Consider the following 22,455-nt stretch of genomic DNA (forward strand, 5'->3'; position numbering starts at 1 on the left):
TCTGCTGCACCCACAACACCAGCCTCAGCGGTCTGCCCTGCAGCGACGGTTCACTCTGACTGCAATCCACGGGTGGCGTAGTCGGACATTCAGCATATAGACTGCCATTTGGTTTGACCGCCCTGGGCACGGACCCGGTCGCCGCCACGCAAATACTACAACCCCCAGCATCCACAAAAAGGTCCGGTTCCGGGTTTCCCCACACACACACGGCCCAGGGGGGGTTCAGCAAACCCTCAGGCAATTCCGGAGTACTTAATGGGACCCCATTCTGTGTGTTCCTTCTGGCCGTCTCCCTGCACCTCACACCCAGTGTCCCAAGCCGGTGACCGCGGACCTTGTCGGGCGACGTTTTCTCTGTCCCCTGGGTCCTCTATGGCCACCTTTTTGGTGAGTTAGATGTGGCTGTTGGCTGCAGCACCTGAAATGCTGCACCCTCCGGTTATCTAGTTGAGACTTGAAGAACTCTGCTAGTTTAGAGCCTGGTCCCCTCTCTGCGGTCTGATCCTTGCACTCCTGGTGGGTTTGAGCGCACGGGTGGCATCCGCACTGCCCGTGCCCCTGGGATCCATTCTGCTTTACTGGAGCCTTCCTTCCTGCTCCTTTCCTCTCTTCAGTCTGTACTGGGCCTCTCTGGCTAGGCCCTCCTCCTGAGCACTCAGACTGTTCTGACTGACTGACTGTTCCCCTCAGACTGGACTGAAATAACTACACACCCAAGACGGCTTCCCCTTTTTATATCCTCCTTTCAGTGCTCCCCTGATCTTCTTCCTCCACCCACACCCACTACATGGTTCCCCCTCACTTGGTTCCCCCCACTCCAGCCAGGGACAGGGCTCAGCAGCGCAGCAGTGCATCTTGCCCCTCCTGCTGATCTGGAGTAGTGTAGTGTTGGATGCAGGTGTTTGGGTCCTGGGCAGTACTCTATCCTTACGTGAGAGTGAGACACCACACCTCTGGGTGAGATGCAGTACCTCTGTGGCGACTGAACCCGCAGGGGCGCCACACAAGCATGCTCGCCAAAAGGGTTAACAGAACATGTTCACTCATCACTACTTATTAGCATTGACACCATTAATCCTGACCAAATCCCCAACTCCATTTACTGAAATGCAACCCCAAACGTGTAAGGAGCCTCCACCATACATCACTGTTACCTTGTGTCTTGGTGCTGTGCTCAGCCTTGTCATGGTGTACAGTATGACCTGTGACATTAAACTGACTTCTATAACCTCACTTTTGTTGCAGAGTTTGGCTGTTCCTCACCCAGTTTCAAGCAAAAACAGAGGTTTTTGGCCCCAACAATGCTCGCTGGAACCTTCAGTAGTTTAGAAATTATTCTATAACCAATGTCATCAGTATGTTTTGCAGCAATAAGGTTGCAAAGATCTTGAGACAGGTCACTGGTTTTACCCTTCATGAGATGTTTCTTGTGTGACACCTTTTTATAAGCCATCAGGTTAACCAGCTGATATTATTTTAACTAAGTGGCAGGATTGCCTTCTAATTACTGATAGATTTCAGCTAGTGTCATGACTTTCCATGGCTTTTTGCACCTCTCTTTCTTCATGTGTTCAATACTTTTTTCCCTGTGTCATTTCTCATTATTACACATAACTTAATTTATGGACACCTATGGTTTAATTTCTTTCCCTGTGTGGATTGGATGGGTTGTTACCAACATCTGCTGAGGATTTCATGTCAATAGCTCCTTTAAAAATATATTTACTTAGAAAATTGGTGACGTGTTCAATACTTATTTCACCCGCTCTATGCATATACAGTATATATACACACTGAACAAAAATTTAAATGCAACACTTTTGTTTTTGCTCTCATTTTTCATGAGCTGAACTCAAAGATCTAAAACTTTTTCTATTTGCAGAAAAGGCCTTTTTCTCTCAAATATTGTTCACAAATTTGCCTAAATCTGTGTTAGTGAGCACTTCTCCTTTTCCGAGATAATCCATCCACTTTACAAGTGTGGCATATCCAGATGCTGATTAGACAGCATGATTATTACACCCTGTTCCTTAGGCTGGCCACAATAAAAGGCCACTCTAAAATGTGCAGTTTTACAGTTTTTGGGATCCGGGGGGTGGAATCAGAAAACCAGACAGTATCTGGTGAGACCACCATTTGCCTCAAGCAGTGAAACACATTTCCTTCACATAGGTTGATTGTGGCCTGTGGAATGTTAGTCCACACCTCTTCAATGGCTGTGTGCGAAGCTCTTGCATTATACTCATACTCACCGGACATGTCACCCATTGAGCATGTTTGGGGTGCTCTGGATCGTCGTATACGACAGTGTGTTCAAGTTCCTGCCAATATCCAGCAACTTTGCACAGCCATTGTAGAGGAATGGACCAACAATCCACAGGCCACAATCAACATGATAAATGAGAACAAAAACAAAAGTGTTGCGTTTATATTTTTGTTCATTGTACGTATTCTGTATTCAGATGTATACATATATTTGCTGTATATTTATGTATAATCATGACTACAGTGTCTCTATAAATTGACCATTTAACTAATTTAATTTTCCTTCGATATTACAGATGGGAGGAATGGAATCAGTGATAACAGGACTCATTGATGAATTCAAGTTCCTACGCAGACATCGAGAGCTTTTTACACTTTTCATTGTTTTCTGTACCTTCTTCATATCCCTCTCCTGTGTAACCAATGTACGTTGTTTCATGTCAGGAGATCCTGAGATCAGGAGTAAATTCTTCAGTCGCTAAAAATCTACAAAATACTAAGATCCATCCTTTCCAACTTATAGTACAGTGTTGTAGGTCACTTAAAGGGGTTTTTCTCAAGAACAAAAGTTAATTTTAATCAATAGATCTTGGAATAATAATAATTTCCACAATTGAATGTATTTATATAAAATGTCCCCCTGTTGAGATAATCTTATAAATGTGCCCCTGCTGTGTACTGTGTAATGGTTGTGTCTGACTGTGCAGGAACATGGTCTGATCATACCACATCTCCTGGGCAGGGGAGGAAGCAAAAGAGTATACAGACATTACAGCACGAGATCGCAGCTGATTCTTTCTTTGAAGTAAAACATTGTTTAAAAACAGGCAGAGAAATGTTTTACCTCACAGAAAGAATCAGCTGTGATCCCGTGCTGTAATGTCTGTATACTCTTTTGCTTCCTCCCCTGCCCAGGAGCTGTGGTATGATCAGACCGTGTTCCCGCACGAGACCCTATAAAACATATTCAAAATTAGGCAACAAGTCTTTGTAAAAGCTAATAATTTTATTAATTAATAGTGCAAAACACAACAAGACATAAGAGGGGAAGGAAAAATGGGGTAGGAAAAAACTAAAAACACAGAAAGCGGATGGATGCGCAATTCATTCATATACAAAATGTAAAATATGATGCCAAGAACGCCATGTAAGAGAGAAAATGGATCTATATACTTATCTTACAGAAGACAGGAATGCTGTAAATAACCTCAAACCTAACAAGGGGGAGGGAGCTTCCTTGCTATTGCACGAATCCCAATATTATATCAAATACCTATCCTATCAAATTAGTTAGTTTATAACATGATTATATAAAACATGATTACATAAATATTGGATGCCACAAATCCATATGTGCATAAATGGATGTGAAATATATGGATGCCATAAAAATGTATATCTTAAATAGATTGGATCAGGCTATCCACATAAACCCCATTCATATTGTGCATCCCCAACTGCCGGGAAATCCCTAAAGCATATCTTGCTCATACAAATGAAGCGGAAACCATTTACATCATAATACACAGCGTGAGACCTAAACCCAAAGAGGTTCCAATACATGTGGCAAGCATGATACCCACCTATGTAGAGGCACACCACATCCCGCTCTACCCACTCCAATGCACGTTTCGCTGTCGCTTCATCAGGGAGTGTCCCTGCACGGTCATAAACAGCCATTACACAGGGGAACATTTATAAGATTACCTCAGCACAGGAACATTTTATTTAAACACATCCAGTTGTGGAACTTATTATTATTCCAAGATCTATTGATTAAAATTAACTTTTGTTCAAGGGAAAATTCTTTAAGTGTATGTCAACAAGTTTGTACTACTTCATGGGATCTTAAAGACATTTTATTACCTTACTAAATGGGTAAAATTGCAAAGTGTTTGTAAAAAAAAGTAATCTTTGCTCAATATTATACAAGCAACTTTATTAAAAATCCTCCTCGTTCTGTACAATGAGGTATTTTAAATTCTGTAACAATAGCTAGATGCCAAGGCTACTGGCCACCTCAGACGCTATCAGCTGTTGATTGCAAATTGCCATGCTGAAGCAGGCTGGTTTGTTGGATCTAACCTGATTCAGGGATCCTGCGCTTCTCCAATGCTGCAGATGGAAAGTTTTCTCTGCAAAATTTGGAGAGCAGGCATTTCAGGCAAACTCTCAATCTTCAGGAGTGCACATATCCAAGGCAAGCAGGAATCCAGGAGGCAAAGGGGTGGTGCGCTTCTTAACATAAGAATTTGAAAACACCCCTGTTGTGTTAGAGCCTTCCTGCTGTTGAAGACATCTTACCTGCCAGAAATTGTTAAGTAAAAATTCTATTAGTTAAGCCTGATAGGAAACATTAAGCCTAATGGACTCCGATTTTAGGGGTGCTCATCTATTAATGAATAGAAAGCGAAATGGTTGTTGATGAAGTTTTGGTAACATATATCAGTAAACAGGTATTCATTACTGGAAAACATGTTCCTGGAATATTATATTTTAGTAAGTCAAATCTGGCTATGTTTGCTTTGGAGAATATAATTAGACATATCCTAATAAAATGTAATAACATCTGGTTACTTAAACAATTATACAAGATTAGAATCCAGAAACAGCACAAACCAAGTTAATGTAATGTGCCTGGTATTGCTGTATTCATTTTTTTGTTGAAATGCAATGCCAATTACAGTCCATGTACAGAAGTAGTGCAGTTTATAAAATAAAAAAATGGACAATAATTATTTTCTTTGAATCCTGAACAAATGTGTTGCATTTTTTGCTAGAAGGAATCTACAATCAGAAAAATACCTCTTGTTTAAATTTTTGTGTTTAGTGTTTTTTTTTACATTTGGCAATGTTTTCTTTCCATACCACAAGCTGCATTGAAATTAGAAAAACAAAAATCTTGCAATTTTCGCAGAGGCAACAGGGGCATTTTTAGACTCTAACTTCCTGTTGTTTCAGGAAACAACACATGTACATAGCCACAATATGCAAGCTCCAATCCTATCTTTTGTATTGAAGAATCTAGGGAGCATGTGCAAAGCTATTGTGATTAGTAGTTTGTGTTTTATCAGTTGTGTATAGCAGTATTACCTATCATTGTAATCCTGTCTCTGATAATATGGATCCTTGTGGAAAACTCTTCTGGAAAGGAAGTACGAGTCTAGAAAAGTTCCAGTGATCAGTGTGAAAATTGCAGGATTACTAATTATGTTTTTTTTTATATATATAAAAGAAAACACATTGGATAAAATGCCAGCTTCGGAGCAGCACATATAAGTTTTATAGCAACAAACTTTTAAGTGTTGTGCTCCTTGCCTAGGAGACTGGAAACTGCAGAAATGGACAAAAACCTAGTCAACGAGCAGAAAACTATAACATTACAAATCTCTTCATTCTTGAGAAGAATGAAGATTTTTAATAACAAGTAAATAGCAATGCTGCTTGTTTTTACAAGCAATTTTACATTTTTACCACTTAAGATATTGAGACAACCACTTTAAGTCTATCCACAATCTGACAGTTTAAAGAGACATTTGGTGACAAAGAAAAGCATAAAACTCTGTAGCCTCAAAACTAAATAAATTTTACAGAACATGATATACAATGTAGAATAAGGTCAATCTATCACAAATGTTTACATATTGGTTTCTTTTTTGTAACAAAATGACAATTACTAATTAGCTTTGTGGCAATGCCAATGTTTTTCTTTTCTCAATTTTTCATGAATGACCTAAAAATGTCAGCTCTCTGTTAAACAATGTGGTTTAAAGAAGGCAAGTTTCACAGGGAACATCAATCTTTCTGTGTCAAATCTATGAAGATATACGGTATAAGTATCCTTCTGTATGTAACAGCCATGTTCTTTTTTTATTTTAGGGTGGAATTTACGTTTTTACTCTACTTGATCATTTTGCAGCAGGTACCTCAATTTTATTTGGAGTACTCATTGAAGCTATTGGAATTGCATGGTTTTATGGTAAGTAACGATCACTATTCTTTCATGTTTACTATGCACAATTTATTGCCCTAATTATTTTTGGTCTTTAGTTTTATCTAAATTAGTCCAAAATTAAGTGCTGATCAACTTCATTTAACAGGTGACATTTCTCCTTGTGGAGAGCGACATGTTAAGCTTGTCATGGTGAGCAGACTTCTAAAGCCACAATGCTCCTCTGGGAAACATTCAAATTGTCTATACAGAGAGGAAGAGGACCAGAACTCTAGTGCCTCCTCCAGGAAGTAGCAATCCTAAAAGTCAATAGTGACCCTTTAACGAGCCTTATCACATGACTTAGGATATAGGCCAGAACCAGAAACTCAGTTTGCAGACACCGTGTTTCGGGGTACTGCCCCTCATCAGTGCAAAGTGTGAGTTCTGGTCTGGCTGTGTGAGAGGCATCAGACCGGTATCTAAGAGATAACATTTCTCCTTGCAGAGAGTGACATGTAGGTGGCACTAGCGTTCTGGTCCTCTTACTCTCTGAAGATACAATTTGCATATTTCCCAGAGGAGCATTGCGGCTTTAAAAGTCTCCTCACCATGACATGCTTAACATGTCGCTCTCTGCAAGGAGAAATGTTATCTCTTAGATACCGGTCTGACGCCTCTCACCCAGCCAAACCAGAACTCACACTTTGCACTGACGAGGGGCAGTACCCTGAAACACAGTGTCTGCAAATTGAGTTTTTGGTTGTGGCCTATATCCTAAGTCACGTGATAAGGCTCGTTAAAGGGTCAATACTGACTTTTAGGATTGCTAATTCCTGTAGGTGGCACTAGAGATCTGGTCCTCTTCCTCTCTAAAGAGACAATTTGATCAACTTCATATTATACCTTTATTTCAAGGTCCTGTCAAATCCACAGGATATCTTCAACTCCAAGACCTTCACTTACTTGGAGCACTAGTGTCAATATGTAACTCCATTCACAACCTCTAAAGCGTCAGTTTGCTGGCTATATAAATCAGCAAATGAGGATAATATAAATAGCGTTATCCTGAAAGATGAGAGACTCACATCTATCAGGTATTTATGGAATATCCTTTGGTTTTGCCAGAAATGTGCAAGATGGGACCAACCATTTAAAAGATTAAAAGAATTGTAGCAGCCTGGATCCATTACTTGAAGTAACTAACTATATATAATTAAGCCAACACTGAACCCAATAGTAGATCCATCACTGGTGCTCAAGGGATTCAAAGTCTTTAGACCTTTTTCAAAAGGTTGCCTGAGACAGGGTAGTCAACTTTTCAACAGCCAGATAGATATTCTTTGCTTGACTTCAGAAAGTCTTCAGGAATTGCTATGGTTTATTTGGTCACTTACAGGAAAAAGCCTGTAGGATTCATTCTGCCATTTGGAAATGTTGCCATATCTTTTATTACTAAGACTGTGTCTGCACGGATACATGACTACTTTGGATGCGACACCTGCCATTAGTCCAAAGTATGCTAGGTGTCATTGCTACAATGAAGCACAATACTGGTGAATGGTGCAACTTGATTGTCAAGGTCACCAGGCACTCGAAATCGCAGTGCGACCTCATTCACTGTATGGAACTGCGATGTAGCAGCAACACCTAGTGAACTTTGGTTGCACATTATGGGTTGCGTCCAATGTCACTCTATAACTCCAGACTAATGCTACTCAGGAGGTTTTGGGGCAAACGCATAGCTAGGGTTTGGCAAATGGGGGTGGTGAGAGGGTGGTGTGAAAAATTTGAATGGGCCCTTTATCAAGTAAGCATGTTTACCAATATTACTGCCATATGGTAACATATAGTGGTAGATACCAGTGCTGCTAATTAAGTTGTTCACTTTTCCCGTCTTTTCCATCTGGCTCATACCGACATAACAATTTCTTCAAGCCACAACTCATCTGCATTGTTTACAACAAAGACACATTTCACTTCTCACATTTCCAGCACCGTCCTCATCTATTCCCAATCTGCACAATCTCCTCATCCTACTGTCACCCCAATGCTGAGTGCTTTTTAGTGTCCCACATAATAATGCCCACCACTGTGGCCCTTAAAAAGTAAAATACTTCCTTAGTGCCCTCTAGATGGTAAAATTGACCCTAGAAAATATTAAAGCAATTCCACAGAAAATAATGTTCACATTTTGCCCCCTAGAAAGTAATAATGCCCCATGTGCACCTTTGATGGTCACAATACCTTGTGTGATAGGATAACAATAATGTTTAAATGCCCACTTAATATTTGATAATGTCCCCTGTGTACCCACATGTGCAGTTCCCCTATACATAGTAAGATAGACCCATAGTTCCCCTATACTGTACATAGTATGATGGGCCCACAGCTCCCCTATACAAAGTATAATGGCCCACAGCTCCCCTTTAGACATTATAATAGGCCCAAAGCTCCCATCTACGCAGCATAGTGTCCCCACAGCTCCCCTCTCCACTGTATGATGTCCTCATAGCTCCTCTCGCCATAGCTTCATCAGGGGACAGATATCCTGATGAAGCTATGGTGAAATGTGCATCAGGCACAAACATATGAGGTGATGTGGTTTGTTTGATACAGTCTTATTATGTTTACTGTTTCTTATCTATTTACCCTGTGTGGTCTCTTATGTTTATGCATTTGGAAGGGCTCATCCATTACATGGTTATGAAGGAGTCATAGTCATTAGTGATGAGCAAACGTGCTCACCACTGCTCCGTACTTGCCCGAGCATCACGGTGCTTGACTAGCTCGGCGAGTATTTCCGCATTGCTCGGGCGGGAACTCGGGTCCCCTCCCTGCATGTTTTTCACTCTTTAGAGACACAATGAACATGCAGGGATTGCCTGCCACACATTCTAATGCCGTAGCCATGTTGGTTGTGGTATTACAGTGATTGGCTGGCCACACACCGTCATCAGGTCTATATAAGGCCTGGCGCCACTATGCTCGTCACAGTCTACCCCGGAATCAGGCAGAGTAGAGAGAAGTGCTGCTGAGTCAGGGAGAGATTTGTTTGTTTATAGTTAGTATAGGTATTTCATAACATATATATATATACGTATATATCCATTTGAACTAACAGTCCTTCTGAGGACTAATCCAGCTGCATATATTCAGTGGTGATAGCAGGAGTTAGGCAGGCAGGCAGTTATGTGGCAGACTGCAGTGCATATAGTGCAAGAGGGTCCATTGAACATCCTGTCTGCTGCTGCTGTAATAATTACAGATATTTTAGACATAGCCCCAGATACCAGGGGCCAGGGCAAATTTTTTTTTATCTTAATCCTGGTTATTTGCTTAAAAAGAAATCCAGAGTACACCATTTTTCTGCTCCATTTGTTTGTTAGCACTGCAGAATACAGCCAGATCTGTTTCATATTTCAGAGATAAAAATCCAGAAATTTGAACTGCACGTGGAAAATATTGGCCTCCTTTTCCATTCTTTTGCAGTGTGTCGGTCAAGATATTCACACTAGGTGTCTGTGATGAATAGTATTAGTAAATTACAGGCCTGCTATTTAAAACCATGGTTCTCTTTCAGACATATCACCTATAACAGTGTTCCAAAATCAGCCATTTCTTCCATTTTCATTTTGTTGCAGTGTGTCGGTCAAGCTATTCATATTAGGTGTCTGTGAAGAATACTATTAGTAAATTACAGGTGATGGTGCATGCAGAGGCCGAGGACGTGGGCAAGCTGAAATTGTGCCACATCAAACACCCATATCTTGTCACTCAACCTTCCTGTCCCAATTAATAGGGGACCTCAGTACACCACTATTGAACCCAGAGCAGTGTCAAAAGGTTGTTGGTTGGATAGCAGATAATGCTTCCAGTTAATTTGTCACCACCAGTACCACCCTGTCTTTCACACGGTCAAGTAGTCATGAGTCTGGACTGCATATTCCTCACCTTGATACTCCTTCCTCCCACCATGCTGAGTGCCCGGAGACAACTGATCCTACACTTGGACACTCAGAAGAGCTGTTCACTTTTCCATTTATAGATTCGGGCCTCTCGCCCGACCAGCTTCAAGTGAATCAAGAGGAGATCGCGTGTAGCGATGCCAAAATATTAGAGTAGAGACAACCAGCAGACACACAGACCCCCTAAAAAATAACTTTTATTAATAATCTCTAAAAAGGACCTAAGAGTCCATAGACAAACAACAATAATACTCTAAATGATAGGACATATAGAATCAGGTAATACACCGACCGGGAGGGAATACAAATTAAAGCTGTCCCTGTTATGTCCCTAAATCCTGTCCCTACCTGACAGCGGAGGTTGGCACCCTAATTTGTACTTCGTGGCGCCCCCGCTCAACGTCGGTATCCCTAATGTCCCTACAAGGACCCTTGTCTTAAATTAAACAAAACCACAATAGTGAGAAAGGGTAGAAAAAGTGAACGTATAAGTACAGAAGCCGATAATAAGTCAATGATTATAGATGGCCAAATTCATTTGGTCGGGTAAACATAAATGCTCTAGGGTAGAGGAGCACAGTGCTTGTTTTTCCATAGCCAAATCAAATCAAATAGCAGCCAGAGCAGTCAAATATGGACACATGCTCCACTTTGATAATCCAGCTATATACCTCAAAAGGGGCTCCAAAAACAGAATCCCACCCAGGTAAATGTCTCCCCATACATCAAATGGGATTTAAGTATTGGTATTTGAAAAAGCATAATACCTATATCAAAGTATCAGGTCCAGACTCTATCTGTCATAGATGTACATAATAGTAGACAGAAAGAAGGACACTTATCATTATTAGTCCCTATACCTTTTCAAATAACTAGAAAATAGTAATCAGAATATAAATATCCATTAGTAAGTAAACAATAGCACTTAACCTTGATGGTCCCTAGTCCCAACAGTCAAAAAATAGATTATCGAAAGAGAGACACTCATCATTGTTAGTCCCTATTCCTTTTCAAAAGACTAGAAAATGGCAATCAGAATATACATTTTCATTAGTAAATAAACAGTAACACTAAACCTTAATGGTCCCCAATTCCAGCAGTCAGAAAGTAGATATCATTAATAAGTAAAAAAATGACACTTATCCTTAGTAGTCCCAACGCGTTTCCCCCTAGTTTCCACCAGGGTTCATCAGGGGATCTGGGGAGGACTTCAATCCCTCACCCCAGATTGCCAGACAATGCTGCATGTGTAGGGAATTCCTGCCCATATACCTCCCTTATAAACTCAGCTCAGCCCCACAATTAGTAATAATCGCAAAAGCCTGTGTACTGCTGTCATCGTACACATGTCCGGCGTCCACCGCCAAATGCAGGTCCGTGGACCGCACATGGAACGCACGCACCCGGAAGTGACGATATGCTAATGACGCCCACCGGAAATGACGTCACCAGACTGCATCAGAATATCTGAAGCGCATCTGGAACGCACGCACCCGGAAGTAACGGTGCCTAACTGGCGTCCACCGGGATATGATGTCATCCAAATGTGGCGGTACATGGTTAGGAGGCAAGGTCTGCACCCATCCCCATAAACGTTTGTCAGTGGTTGTCATGATAGCCAGCAATGCAAACACCGGCCAGACGGGCACACCTCCCACCAACATACCCCATATACTTAAAGTGCCATAGACGGACAGGTCGGCACCAGGGCTAAGATGTCCAGAAGTTATTCAGCGCAAAGTAAATATATACGCTGTACATCGGGGGACAAAAGCATTCAGTATATAATAAACAGGAAGGTTGGAGTCTGACTATTATATAATTAAAGTGTTATCCACATATTACAATGTTGTTTATCATCCACAGAGTATTTAACACTGTTAGAGTAGGAGAAAAATAAGTCCCAGAAATATAAATACATATTTAACCACAATGGGTATATACATATGGTGATCATTAGACCAATACCATATAGGCTGGTTCTATTCGGCCCCTAATATCACATTCTTGGAATCAGATAAAACTCGAGAAGCTCAACTGTTCATTAATGCCCCCAGGGGCCATTGACTCCATCCAAAAGATCCAACGGGCCTCCCGTTGGAGTATTTTTTTATTCCAGTCACCCTGCCTGATTAACAGTTGAGCTTCTCGAGTTTTATCTGATTCCAAGAATGTGATATTAGGGGCCGAATAGAACCAGCCTATATGGTATTGGTCTAATGATCACCATATGTATATACCCATTGTGGTTAAATATGTATTTATATTTCTGGGACTTATTTTTCTCCTACTCTAACAGTGTTAAATACTCTGTGGATGATAAACAACATTGTAATATGTGGATAACACTTTAATTATATAATAGTCAGACTCCAACCTTCCTGTTTATTATATACTGAATGCTTTTGTCCCCCGATGTACAGCGTATATATTTACTTTGCGCTGAATAACTTCTGGACATCTTAGCCCTGGTGCCGACCTGTCCGTCTATGGCACTTTAAGTATATGGGGTATGTTGGTGGGAGGTGTGCCCGTCTGGCCAGTGTTTGCATTGCTGGCTACCATGACAACCACTGACAAACGTTTATGGGGATGGGTGCAGACCTTGCCTCCTAACCATGTACCGCCACATTTGGATGACATCATATCCCGGTGGACGCCAGTTAGGCACCGTTACTTCCGGGTGCGTGCGTTCCAGATGCGCTTCAGATATTCTGATGCAGTCTGGTGACGTCATTTCCGGTGGGCGTCGTTAGCATATCGTCACTTCCGGGTGCGTGCGTTCCATGTGCGGTCCACGGACCTGCATTTGGCGGTGGACGCCGGACATGTGTACGATGACAGCAGTACTCAGGCTTTTGCGATTATTACTAATTGTGGGGCTGAGCTGAGTTTATATGGGAGGTATATGGGCAGGAATTCCCTACACATGCAGCATTGTCTGGCAATCTGGGGTGAGGGATTGAAGTCCTCCCCAGATCCCCTGATGAACCCTGGTGGAAACTAGGGGGAAACGCGTTGGGACTACTAAGGATAAGTGTCATTTTTTTACTTATTAATGATATCTACTTTCTGACTGCTGGAATTGGGGACCATTAAGGTTTAGTGTTACTGTTTATTTACTAATGAAAATGTATATTCTGATTGCCATTTTCTAGTCTTTTGAAAAGGAATAGGGACTAACAATGATGAGTGTCTCTCTTTCGATAATCTATTTTTTGACTGTTGGGACTAGGGACCATCAAGGTTAAGTGCTATTGTTTACTTACTAATGGATATTTATATTCTGATTACTATTTTCTAGTTATTTGAAAAGGTATAGGGACTAATAATGATAAGTGTCTTTCTTTCTGTCTACTATTATGTACATCTATGACAGATAGAGTCTGGACCTGATACTTTGATATAGATATTATGCTTTTTCAAATACCAATACTTAAATCCCATTTGATGTATGGGGAGACATTTACCTGGGTGGGATTCTGTTTTTGGAGCCCCTTTTGAGGTATATAGCTGGATTATCAAAGTGGAGCATGTGTCCATATTTGACTGCTCTGGCTGCTATTTGATTTGATTTGGCTATGGAAAAACAAGCACTGTGCTCCTCTACCCTAGAGCATTTATGTTTACCCGACCAAATGAATTTGGCCATCTATAATCATTGACTTATTATCGGCTTCTGTACTTATACGTTCACTTTTTCTACCCTTTCTCACTATTGTGGTTTTGTTTAATTTAAGACAAGGGTCCTTGTAGGGACATTAGGGATACCGACGTTGAGCGGGGGCGCCACGAAGTACAAATTAGGGTGCCAACCTCCGCTGTCAGGTAGGGACAGGATTTAGGGACATAACAGGGACAGCTTTAATTTGTATTCCCTCCCGGTCGGTGTATTACCTCATTCTATATGTCCTATCATTTAGAGTATTATTGTTGTTTGTCTATGGACTCTTAGGTCCTTTTTAGAGATTATTAATAAAAGTTATTTTTTAGGGGGGCTGTGTGTCTGCTGGTTGTCTCTATTTATTAGGCCCCTCATGTGATATTTTGTCTAGGTGTTTAATTGATTTTCTAGTATGGCTGGCTTCTTATCAGGCCCTTTTGATACTAATAAATGGATGGATGATGCTCGAGAGGTTTTTTCTGAAGCTGAATTGGAGAATAGCTCCTCAGCAACTCCTACCCTAAAAGCAGTGTTTATTGAGCTCCTGAGTGCGTTTAAAGACAACATTAAATCTTGGTGGGAGGTACAATCCCTTGAGAGTTATATTAAACAAAAAATAGTCCCAAGAGGCCTGAGAATACACATTGCACCAGCACAAAGGTGTAGAACTCCGGGTCTGTTGTCTAGGTGGGAGGAGGAGTCTACAGCTTCCTCCGTTAGGTTTATGCAGATTCTATTGAATGAGGAAAAAATAACATTGGAAAGAACTTCTAGTAGACTGAGAGAGCTAACTGAGGAAGTATTGAAACATAGGACTAACCCTGATTTTTCTAACAAGGAGGATAATCTAAAAACTGCGGTTGAACGCTTTCAACTGAATATCAAAGACGGAAAACATAAGAGGTTTTTGAGGGACTGTGCAGACTTTCGTGAAAAGCGTGCCTATCCGGGCCTAAGTGAGGGGGCTAATTTCCCTGTAGATATCTCCTCCTCCGACCCTGAGTCCTCAGACGCTGAAGGGGGATTAAGGCACCTCGGTGGTAAGGCCAACCGTAGAGGTAGGGGACGAGGGAGGAGGGGCGATCAAAGGAGATGGCAGGGACAAATTTTGGAACAAAGAGGGGGCAGTCTTATATCCCCACCTGCACAGTCCTCCTCTTCCTCATCGTCTTTTTTAGAAACAAGGGGCCTCCTTCCTTACAAACTGCGGGAACGCACTGGGCCCCAAACACACAGGTAGTGGGTTATAGGACTAATGATTTTCCAGAGGATAGTGAAAACCAGATAATTAATATATCTTCTTATGCTTTGTCTGATTGTGAGAGGTCTGTCCTCCGGAAAGGCCTCACATTTGTCCCAACAACGAGATTTGACCCTTTTTCTTGGATAAAAGATATTAACCTCTTTACCAGAAAATTAAAATGGAGAAAGTTTTTTCTGCATAATGACAGATTGAAGTGCCAACATTTGGACATATCCCTGGAGGATCTTCCGGACGTGTTAACATTATCAGAATTATCAGAGGAGGGACAGAGGAGTTCTGGCCTCGGACCCTTCTCTGATCTGAAACCTAGGAGCACTAGGATGCCCCCAGTCGGTGACATAGGGGGCATCGATATCTTCCTTAAATTGGTTTCTGAAGAGATCTGCAATATTAACCCAAGATATGAACCAGCACGTTCTAATTTGTCTTTGGGGGAAAAAAGGGCGTTGGAATCCCTGGGTGCTAATAATGCAGTAGTGCTGAAGCCCTCTGATAAGGGCGGCAACATTGTTGTCTTGGACGACACCCAGTACATTGAAATGTGTCAGGGTCTCCTATCAGATGTGTCCACATACGAAGTCTTACGGAAGGATCCCAGCAGTGAATATATGGTGGGACTATCTAAGATTCTGTCATGTGCACTGACAATGAATCTGCTCTCGAAAAATGAATATGATTTTCTCATTCCGAAATGGCCTGTAACAGCGACGTTCTATGCACTTCCCAAGATACACAAGGGCATCAGCCCCCTTAAGGGAAGACCTATTGTTGCAGGGATTGATGCCCTGTGCCAAAATTCGAGTGTGTATTTGGATAAGGTCTTGAGACCATTTGTCCTAGCCCTCCCATCATATCTGAGGGATACTATGGACCTTTTGAACAAACTAGAAGGTGTGTCCATTGATTCCAATACGATTTTGGCCTCAATTGATGTTGAGGCTTTGTATAGTAGCATTCGACACGAAGTGGGCTTAACAGCCGTTGAATGCTATTTGAAAAGTAGAGGGACACACCTGAGGCCACACAATAAATTTCTCCTGGAACTTTTGGATTTTGTACTACGACATAATTTTTTTCTATACAATGGGAGATACTACCACCAACTCAGGGGCACAGCGATGGGGAGCCCTTGTGCCCCTACGTACGCTAATCTGCTCCTGGGTTGGTGGGAGGATACTGTTGTGTTCAGAGACGAGGATGTCATCTGGGCCCCACGGATACTTTTCTGGGGCAGATATATTGACGACATCCTCGTCCTGTGGGCAGAGGATGAGGCATCTTTTCGGACGTTCGTGACACATCTGAATGTAAACCCTTTTGGACTATCCTTCACATGCGAGGTGGGAGTGGACGAGATCTCCTTCCTTGATTTAAAAATCTCAAGAAATGGTGATGGCACTTTAAAAACTTCACTGTATCGTAAACCTTCTGCGACCAATAGCCTTCTAGAGTGGGGGAGCTTCCATCCTCCGCCTCTAAAAAGAGGCATTCCTAAGGGACAGTTCCTTAGGGTGCGGAGGAACTGTTCCTCGTGGAATGACTTTCAATCTGAGTCATGTAATCTATCTCATAGGCTTAGAACTAGGGGTTATCCTGAAGGAGTAATAGATAAGGCATATCAACAGGCAAGGACGACAGATAGATCGTCCCTCCTCACTCCAAGAGACAGATGCAACTCTGAGTCCATCACACGACTGATAGGTACCTATGATGATCAGTCAAGAAAAGTAATGGGCATTCTTGAAAAATACTGGGGGATCCTACGAGCAGATCCGGATGTGGCGGGCTTGGTCCCAAAAACACCCTCGGTTACATATAGGAGGGGGAGATCCGTGAAGGATACAGTCGTACACAGTCACTTTACGCCTCAGATGAAGGAGGTCACATGGTTGAGAAGTAGGTCTAAGGGTACGTTCAGATGTGGTCACTGCTCCTTCTGTAAATTTGTCACACCTTCAAAGAGTTTTGTGAGTGCAGTGACTAAACGCACATACGAGATGAAAGATTTCGCCAACTGCAAAACGTCAGGAGTGGTGTACCTCTGCACGTGTACGTGTCCAATGGATTATATCGGGAAAACGAAACGTGAATTACGCGTCCAGATAGGCGAGCACCTTGGAGACGTTAGGCATGGCAGAGATACACCACTCGCCAGACATGTAATATCTAAACATGGGGGTGATGTGAGATGCATTTCGTTTAGGGTTTTGGAGGTTGTGGCACGGTCAATCAGGCAGGGTGACTGGAATAAAAAAATACTCCAACGGGAGGCCCGTTGGATCTTTTGGATGGAGTCAATGGCCCCTGGGGGCATTAATGAACAGTTGAGCTTCTCGAGTTTTATCTGATTCCAAGAATGTGATATTAGGGGCCGAATAGAACCAGCCTATATGGTATTGGTCTAATGATCACCATATGTATATACCCATTGTGGTTAAATATGTATTTATATTTCTGGGACTTATTTTTCTCCTACTCTAACAGTGTTAAATACTCTGTGGATGATAAACAACATTGTAATATGTGGATAACACTTTAATTATATAATAGTCAGACTCCAACCTTCCTGTTTATTATACACTGAATGCTTTTGTCCCCCGATGTACAGCGTATATATTTACTTTGCGCTGAATAACTTCTGGACATCTTAGCCCTGGTGCCGACCTGTCCGTCTATGGCACTTTAAGTATATGGGGTATGTTGGTGGGAGGTGTGCCCGTCTGGCCGGTGTTTGCATTGCTGGCTACCATGACAACCACTGACAAACGTTTATGGGGATGGGTGCAGACCTTGCCTCCTAACCATGTACCGCCACATTTGGATGACATCATATCCCGGTGGACGCCAGTTAGGCACCGTTACTTCCGGGTGCGTGCGTTCCAGATGCGCTTCAGATATTCTGATGCAGTCTGGTGACGTCATTTCCGGTGGGCGTCATTCGCATATCGTCACTTCCGGGTGCGTGCGTTCCATGTGCGGTCCACGGACCTGCATTTGGCGGTGGACGCCGGACATGTGTACGATGACAGCAGTACACAGGCTTTTGCGATTATTACTAATTGTGGGGCTGAGCTGAGTTTATAAGGGAGGTATATGGGCAGGAATTCCCTACACATGCAGCATTGTCTGGCAATCTGGGGTGAGGGATTGAAGTCCTCCCCAGATCCCCTGATGAACCCTGGTGGAAACTAGGGGGAAACGCGTTGGGACTACTAAGGATAAGTGTCATTTTTTTACTTATTAATGATATCTACTTTCTGACTGCTGGAATTGGGGACCATTAAGGTTTAGTGTTACTGTTTATTTACTAATGAAAATGTATATTCTGATTGCCATTTTCTAGTCTTTTGAAAAGGAATGGGGACTAACAATGATGAGTGTCTCTCTTTCGATAATCTATTTTTTGACTGTTGGGACTAGGGACCATCAAGGTTAAGTGCTATTGTTTACTTACTAATGGATATTTATATTCTGATTACTATTTTCTAGTTATTTGAAAAGGTATAGGGACTAATAATGATGTGTCTTTCTTTCTGTCTACTATTATGTACATCTATGACAGATAGAGTCTGGACCTGATACTTTGATATAGATATTATGCTTTTTCAAATACCAATACTTAAATCCCATTTGATGTATGGGGAGACATTTACCTGGGTGGGATTCTGTTTTTGGAGCCCCTTTTGAGGTATATAGCTGGATTATCAAAGTGGAGCATGTGTCCATATTTGACTGCTCTGGCTGCTATTTGATTTGATTTGGCTATGGAAAAACAAGCACTGTGCTCCTCTACCCTAGTGCATTTATGTTTACCCGACCAAATGAATTTGGCCATCTATAATCATTGACTTATTATCGGCTTCTGTACTTATACGTTCACTTTTTCTACCCTTTCTCACTATTGTGGTTTTGTTTAATTTAAGACAAGGGTCCTTGTAGGGACATTAGGGATACCGACGTTGAGCGGGGGCGCCACGAAGTACAAATTAGGGTGCCAACCTCCGCTGTCAGGTAGGGACAGGATTTAGGGACATAACAGGGACAGCTTTAATTTGTATTCCCTCCCGGTCGGTGTATTACCTGATTCTATATGTCCTATCATTTAGAGTATTATTGTTGTTTGTCTATTGACTCTTAGGTCCTTTTTAGAGATTATTAATAAAAGTTATTTTTTAGGGGGGTTGTGTGTCTGCTGGTTGTCTCTATTTATTAGGCCCCTCATGTGATATTTTGTCTAGGTGTTTAATCAAAATATTAGAGTAGTCATGGTCACATGAAGGAAACGGTGGGAAAGTGCAATTACTGTCGCAAGAGGTGCATGATGATGATGAGACACAATTGCCAGAAAGTCAGGAGGAGGATCAGGGTGTGGAAGTGGAAGACGAGGTGGTGGATGATATAATAACTAACCTAACCTGGCAGGGGGACATAGAGAGTGGGAACAGCAGCACACGGGGGAGGGAGGCGTAGCACTACAACAGGCAGGAAGAAGCAGTGTGGTGGCCGCACACATAAGGCTCGAAAGCGTTCCTCATAACACCAACACAACGGAAGTAGCCAGTACAACTGTTAGGTCTTCCCGAGTCTGGTTGTTTTTTAAAGACACTGCAGATAACCCCAAAAAGGCAATTTGCACCACCTGCCAGGCCAGCATCAGCAGGGGTAGCAAAACTAGCAGCCTGACCACTAGTGTTGAGCCACCTCCGTAGTGTTCGGGTTCGGTTCGGTTCGTCGAACACCGGGATGTTCGAGGAACTGTTCGTCGAACAGCTTAGAACACCGTCGAACACCGTTAAAACCAATGGCAGGCAAACAAAAACACATAGAAACACATAGAAAATACATTCAAAGGTGTCCAAAAGCTGACAAACTGCTCAGAAGACACTCTCTTTAATAAAGCCGGCCAGCAATTCAGCAGCGGCATACACCGGTACCCGACAATTTAGACAAGAAGGAATAGAGCATCACACATAGATTAGATAGATAGAAACATGTCAGTCACATATATAAGAAGTACAGTGACAGTGTTGGTTACTGTACTTGTCATTTAGTGTAAAGGATTTATTAAAAAAAATATTAGTGTTTTCATGCACCGTCTCTTTAAAAAAGCAGGCCGGCAATTCAGCATCGGTACCCGACAATTTATAACAGAAAGAATAGAGCATCACACATAGATTAGATAGATAGAAACATGTCAGTGACATATGTAAGAAGTACAGTGATAGTGTTGATTACTGTACTTGTCATTTAGTGTTAAAATAAAGGATTTATTAAAAAAAAAAATTGGCGTGGGGTTCCCCGTAATTTTAGTCTCTAGCGGAGGTTAAGCAGACAGCTGGGGCAGATGTTTGAAGCCTGGGAAGGGGGTAATACCCATGGAGCTTCCCAGGCTACTAATATCAGCCCCCAGCTGAATACCTAGCCTTTACTAGCTATTAAAATGGGGGACCCCAAAAAAATGACGTGGGGTCCCCCCTATTTTAATAGCTAGCAAAGGCTAGGCAGACAGCTGGGGGCTGATATTAATAGCCCAGGAAGGGTGCCATGAATATTGGCCCCCTCCCAGGCTAGAAACACCAGCCGTCAGCCGCCCCAGAAATGGCGCATCCATAGGATGCGCCAGTTCTGGCACTTACTCTCGCTCTTCCCACTGCCCTGTAGCGGTGGCAGTGGGGTAATAGGGCTGGGGTTGATGTCAGCTTATAATGCCAGCTGACATCAAGCCCAGGTTAGTAATGGAGAGGCGTCTATAAGACACCCCCATTACTAACCCCATAGTCAAAGTTACAAAAAAACACAAACACCCAGAATAAAGTCCTTTAATTGAAATAAACACACAATTCTTTATCGTTCTAAATTAAACCATACTTACCATCACGCCCATTCCAGCTGAAGCCAACGATCTCCTGTAATAAAAGTAAAATAATAAAGCAACATCATCCTTACCTTTCCATGGTTCCCACGACAGCTTCTGCTCTGCTACATTGACATGACAGGCTGGATCGCAGCAGAACGCTGCCATCCAGCTTGCCATGCGGCAGACACTGAGAAGCGCAGGCATGCTTGTGCTCCTCAGTGTCTGGCTGTGACGGCATCCAGATGAGCCGAGTTCATGTCCAATGAACTCAGCTCACCTCATGCACGTCACTGACAGCGTGGGAAAATTCTCCTGCGCATGCGGTGAGTGCAGGAGAATTTTCCCACGCTGTCAGTGTATGCCGCTGCTGAATTGCCGGCTTTTCATGTTTCATTGTGAGCTCTGTTCCCATCGATTTGGGCAATCACTGTAATGCCACAACCACCATGGCTGTGGCATTACAGTGAGTGGCAGACAATCCCTGCATGATTGGTGCTATAAATAGCGCCAGACATGCAGGACACGCTTTTGGTGCACGAACAGTTATCGAACATAACCTCGAACAGCCTAATTTTTTGCAAATCGTTCGGGTTCGTCGAACGACTCGAACACCGCCCAAAACAGCTAGAATTTGAGATTGGCGAACAGTTCTAGACGAACACCTCTCATCTCTACTAACCACCACCACCAGCATGATCAGGCACATGGCAGCAAAGCACCCGACTAAGTGTGCCGAACCCCAGGGTCCAGAAACAGTGTCTGTGGGTAACACCATTGCTTCTTCCGCTGTTGTGTGTGCATGTCAGTCCCTGTCCATGGCGCATACGAAGATGCCTCCCGCCCTGCACTTGTCGTTGCACACTCTGAACTAGCACCATCAGTAAGCACGTCCAAGTCTTTGTCCCAGCGCAGCGTTCAGCTGTCCCTACCCCAGTCTTTGGAACGCAAGCACAAATACGCAGCCAATGCCCCGCAGGCCACACTACTAAATTCACACATTTCGCGACTGCTTACGCTCAAAATGTTGCCTTTTAGGCTCATGGAGACTGAAGCTTTCCGCAACCTGATGGCGGTGGCCGTCCCTTGGTACTCGGTCCCCAGCCACCAATATTTCTCCTGGTGTGCCGCCCCTGCATTACACGAGCACATGTCCCACAACATTAGCCGTGCCCTCAACAATGCAGTTAGTGGGGAAAGTCCACCTAACCACGGACACGTGGACAAGTGTTTTTGGGCAGGGACGGTACATTTCGCTGATGGCACACTGGGTTAATATAGTGGAAGCCGGGACCCAGTCAGACCTTGGGACAGAAGACGTCCTCCTGACGCTGAGGATTGCAGGCCCTAGGTCAATCAGGGTTGCCCCCACATTCTACAGCTCCTGAACCTTCTCTTCCTCTTCAGCCTCCATCTCTGAAATTACCACATCAGTCGGAATCTGGAAGCACTGCAGTGCTGCCTCAGCCAAGCGGCAACAGGCTGTGCTGAAGCTAATATGCTTAG

The 22,455-nt window shown here is 42.8% G+C and overlaps 1 protein-coding gene across 1 annotated transcript in view; it reads left to right on the forward strand.

Annotated features, from left to right (window-relative positions):
* Positions 1–22,455, forward strand: part of SLC6A3 (solute carrier family 6 member 3) — a 312,104-nt gene that overhangs the window by 242,992 nt on the left and 46,657 nt on the right. Inside the window, exons 10-11 of the mRNA XM_073678618.1 lie at positions 2,565–2,693; positions 6,148–6,247. Of these exons, the coding sequence (XP_073534719.1) occupies positions 2,565–2,693; positions 6,148–6,247 (229 nt within the window). The remainder of the gene's footprint in view (positions 1–2,564; positions 2,694–6,147; positions 6,248–22,455) is intronic.

This window comes from Phyllobates terribilis, unplaced genomic scaffold (genome assembly GCF_046119375.1).
Source record: "Phyllobates terribilis strain yellow unplaced genomic scaffold, ASM4611937v1 Scaffold_4__5_contigs__length_816908805, whole genome shotgun sequence".
NCBI classification, from domain to species: domain Eukaryota; kingdom Metazoa; phylum Chordata; class Amphibia; order Anura; family Dendrobatidae; genus Phyllobates; species Phyllobates terribilis.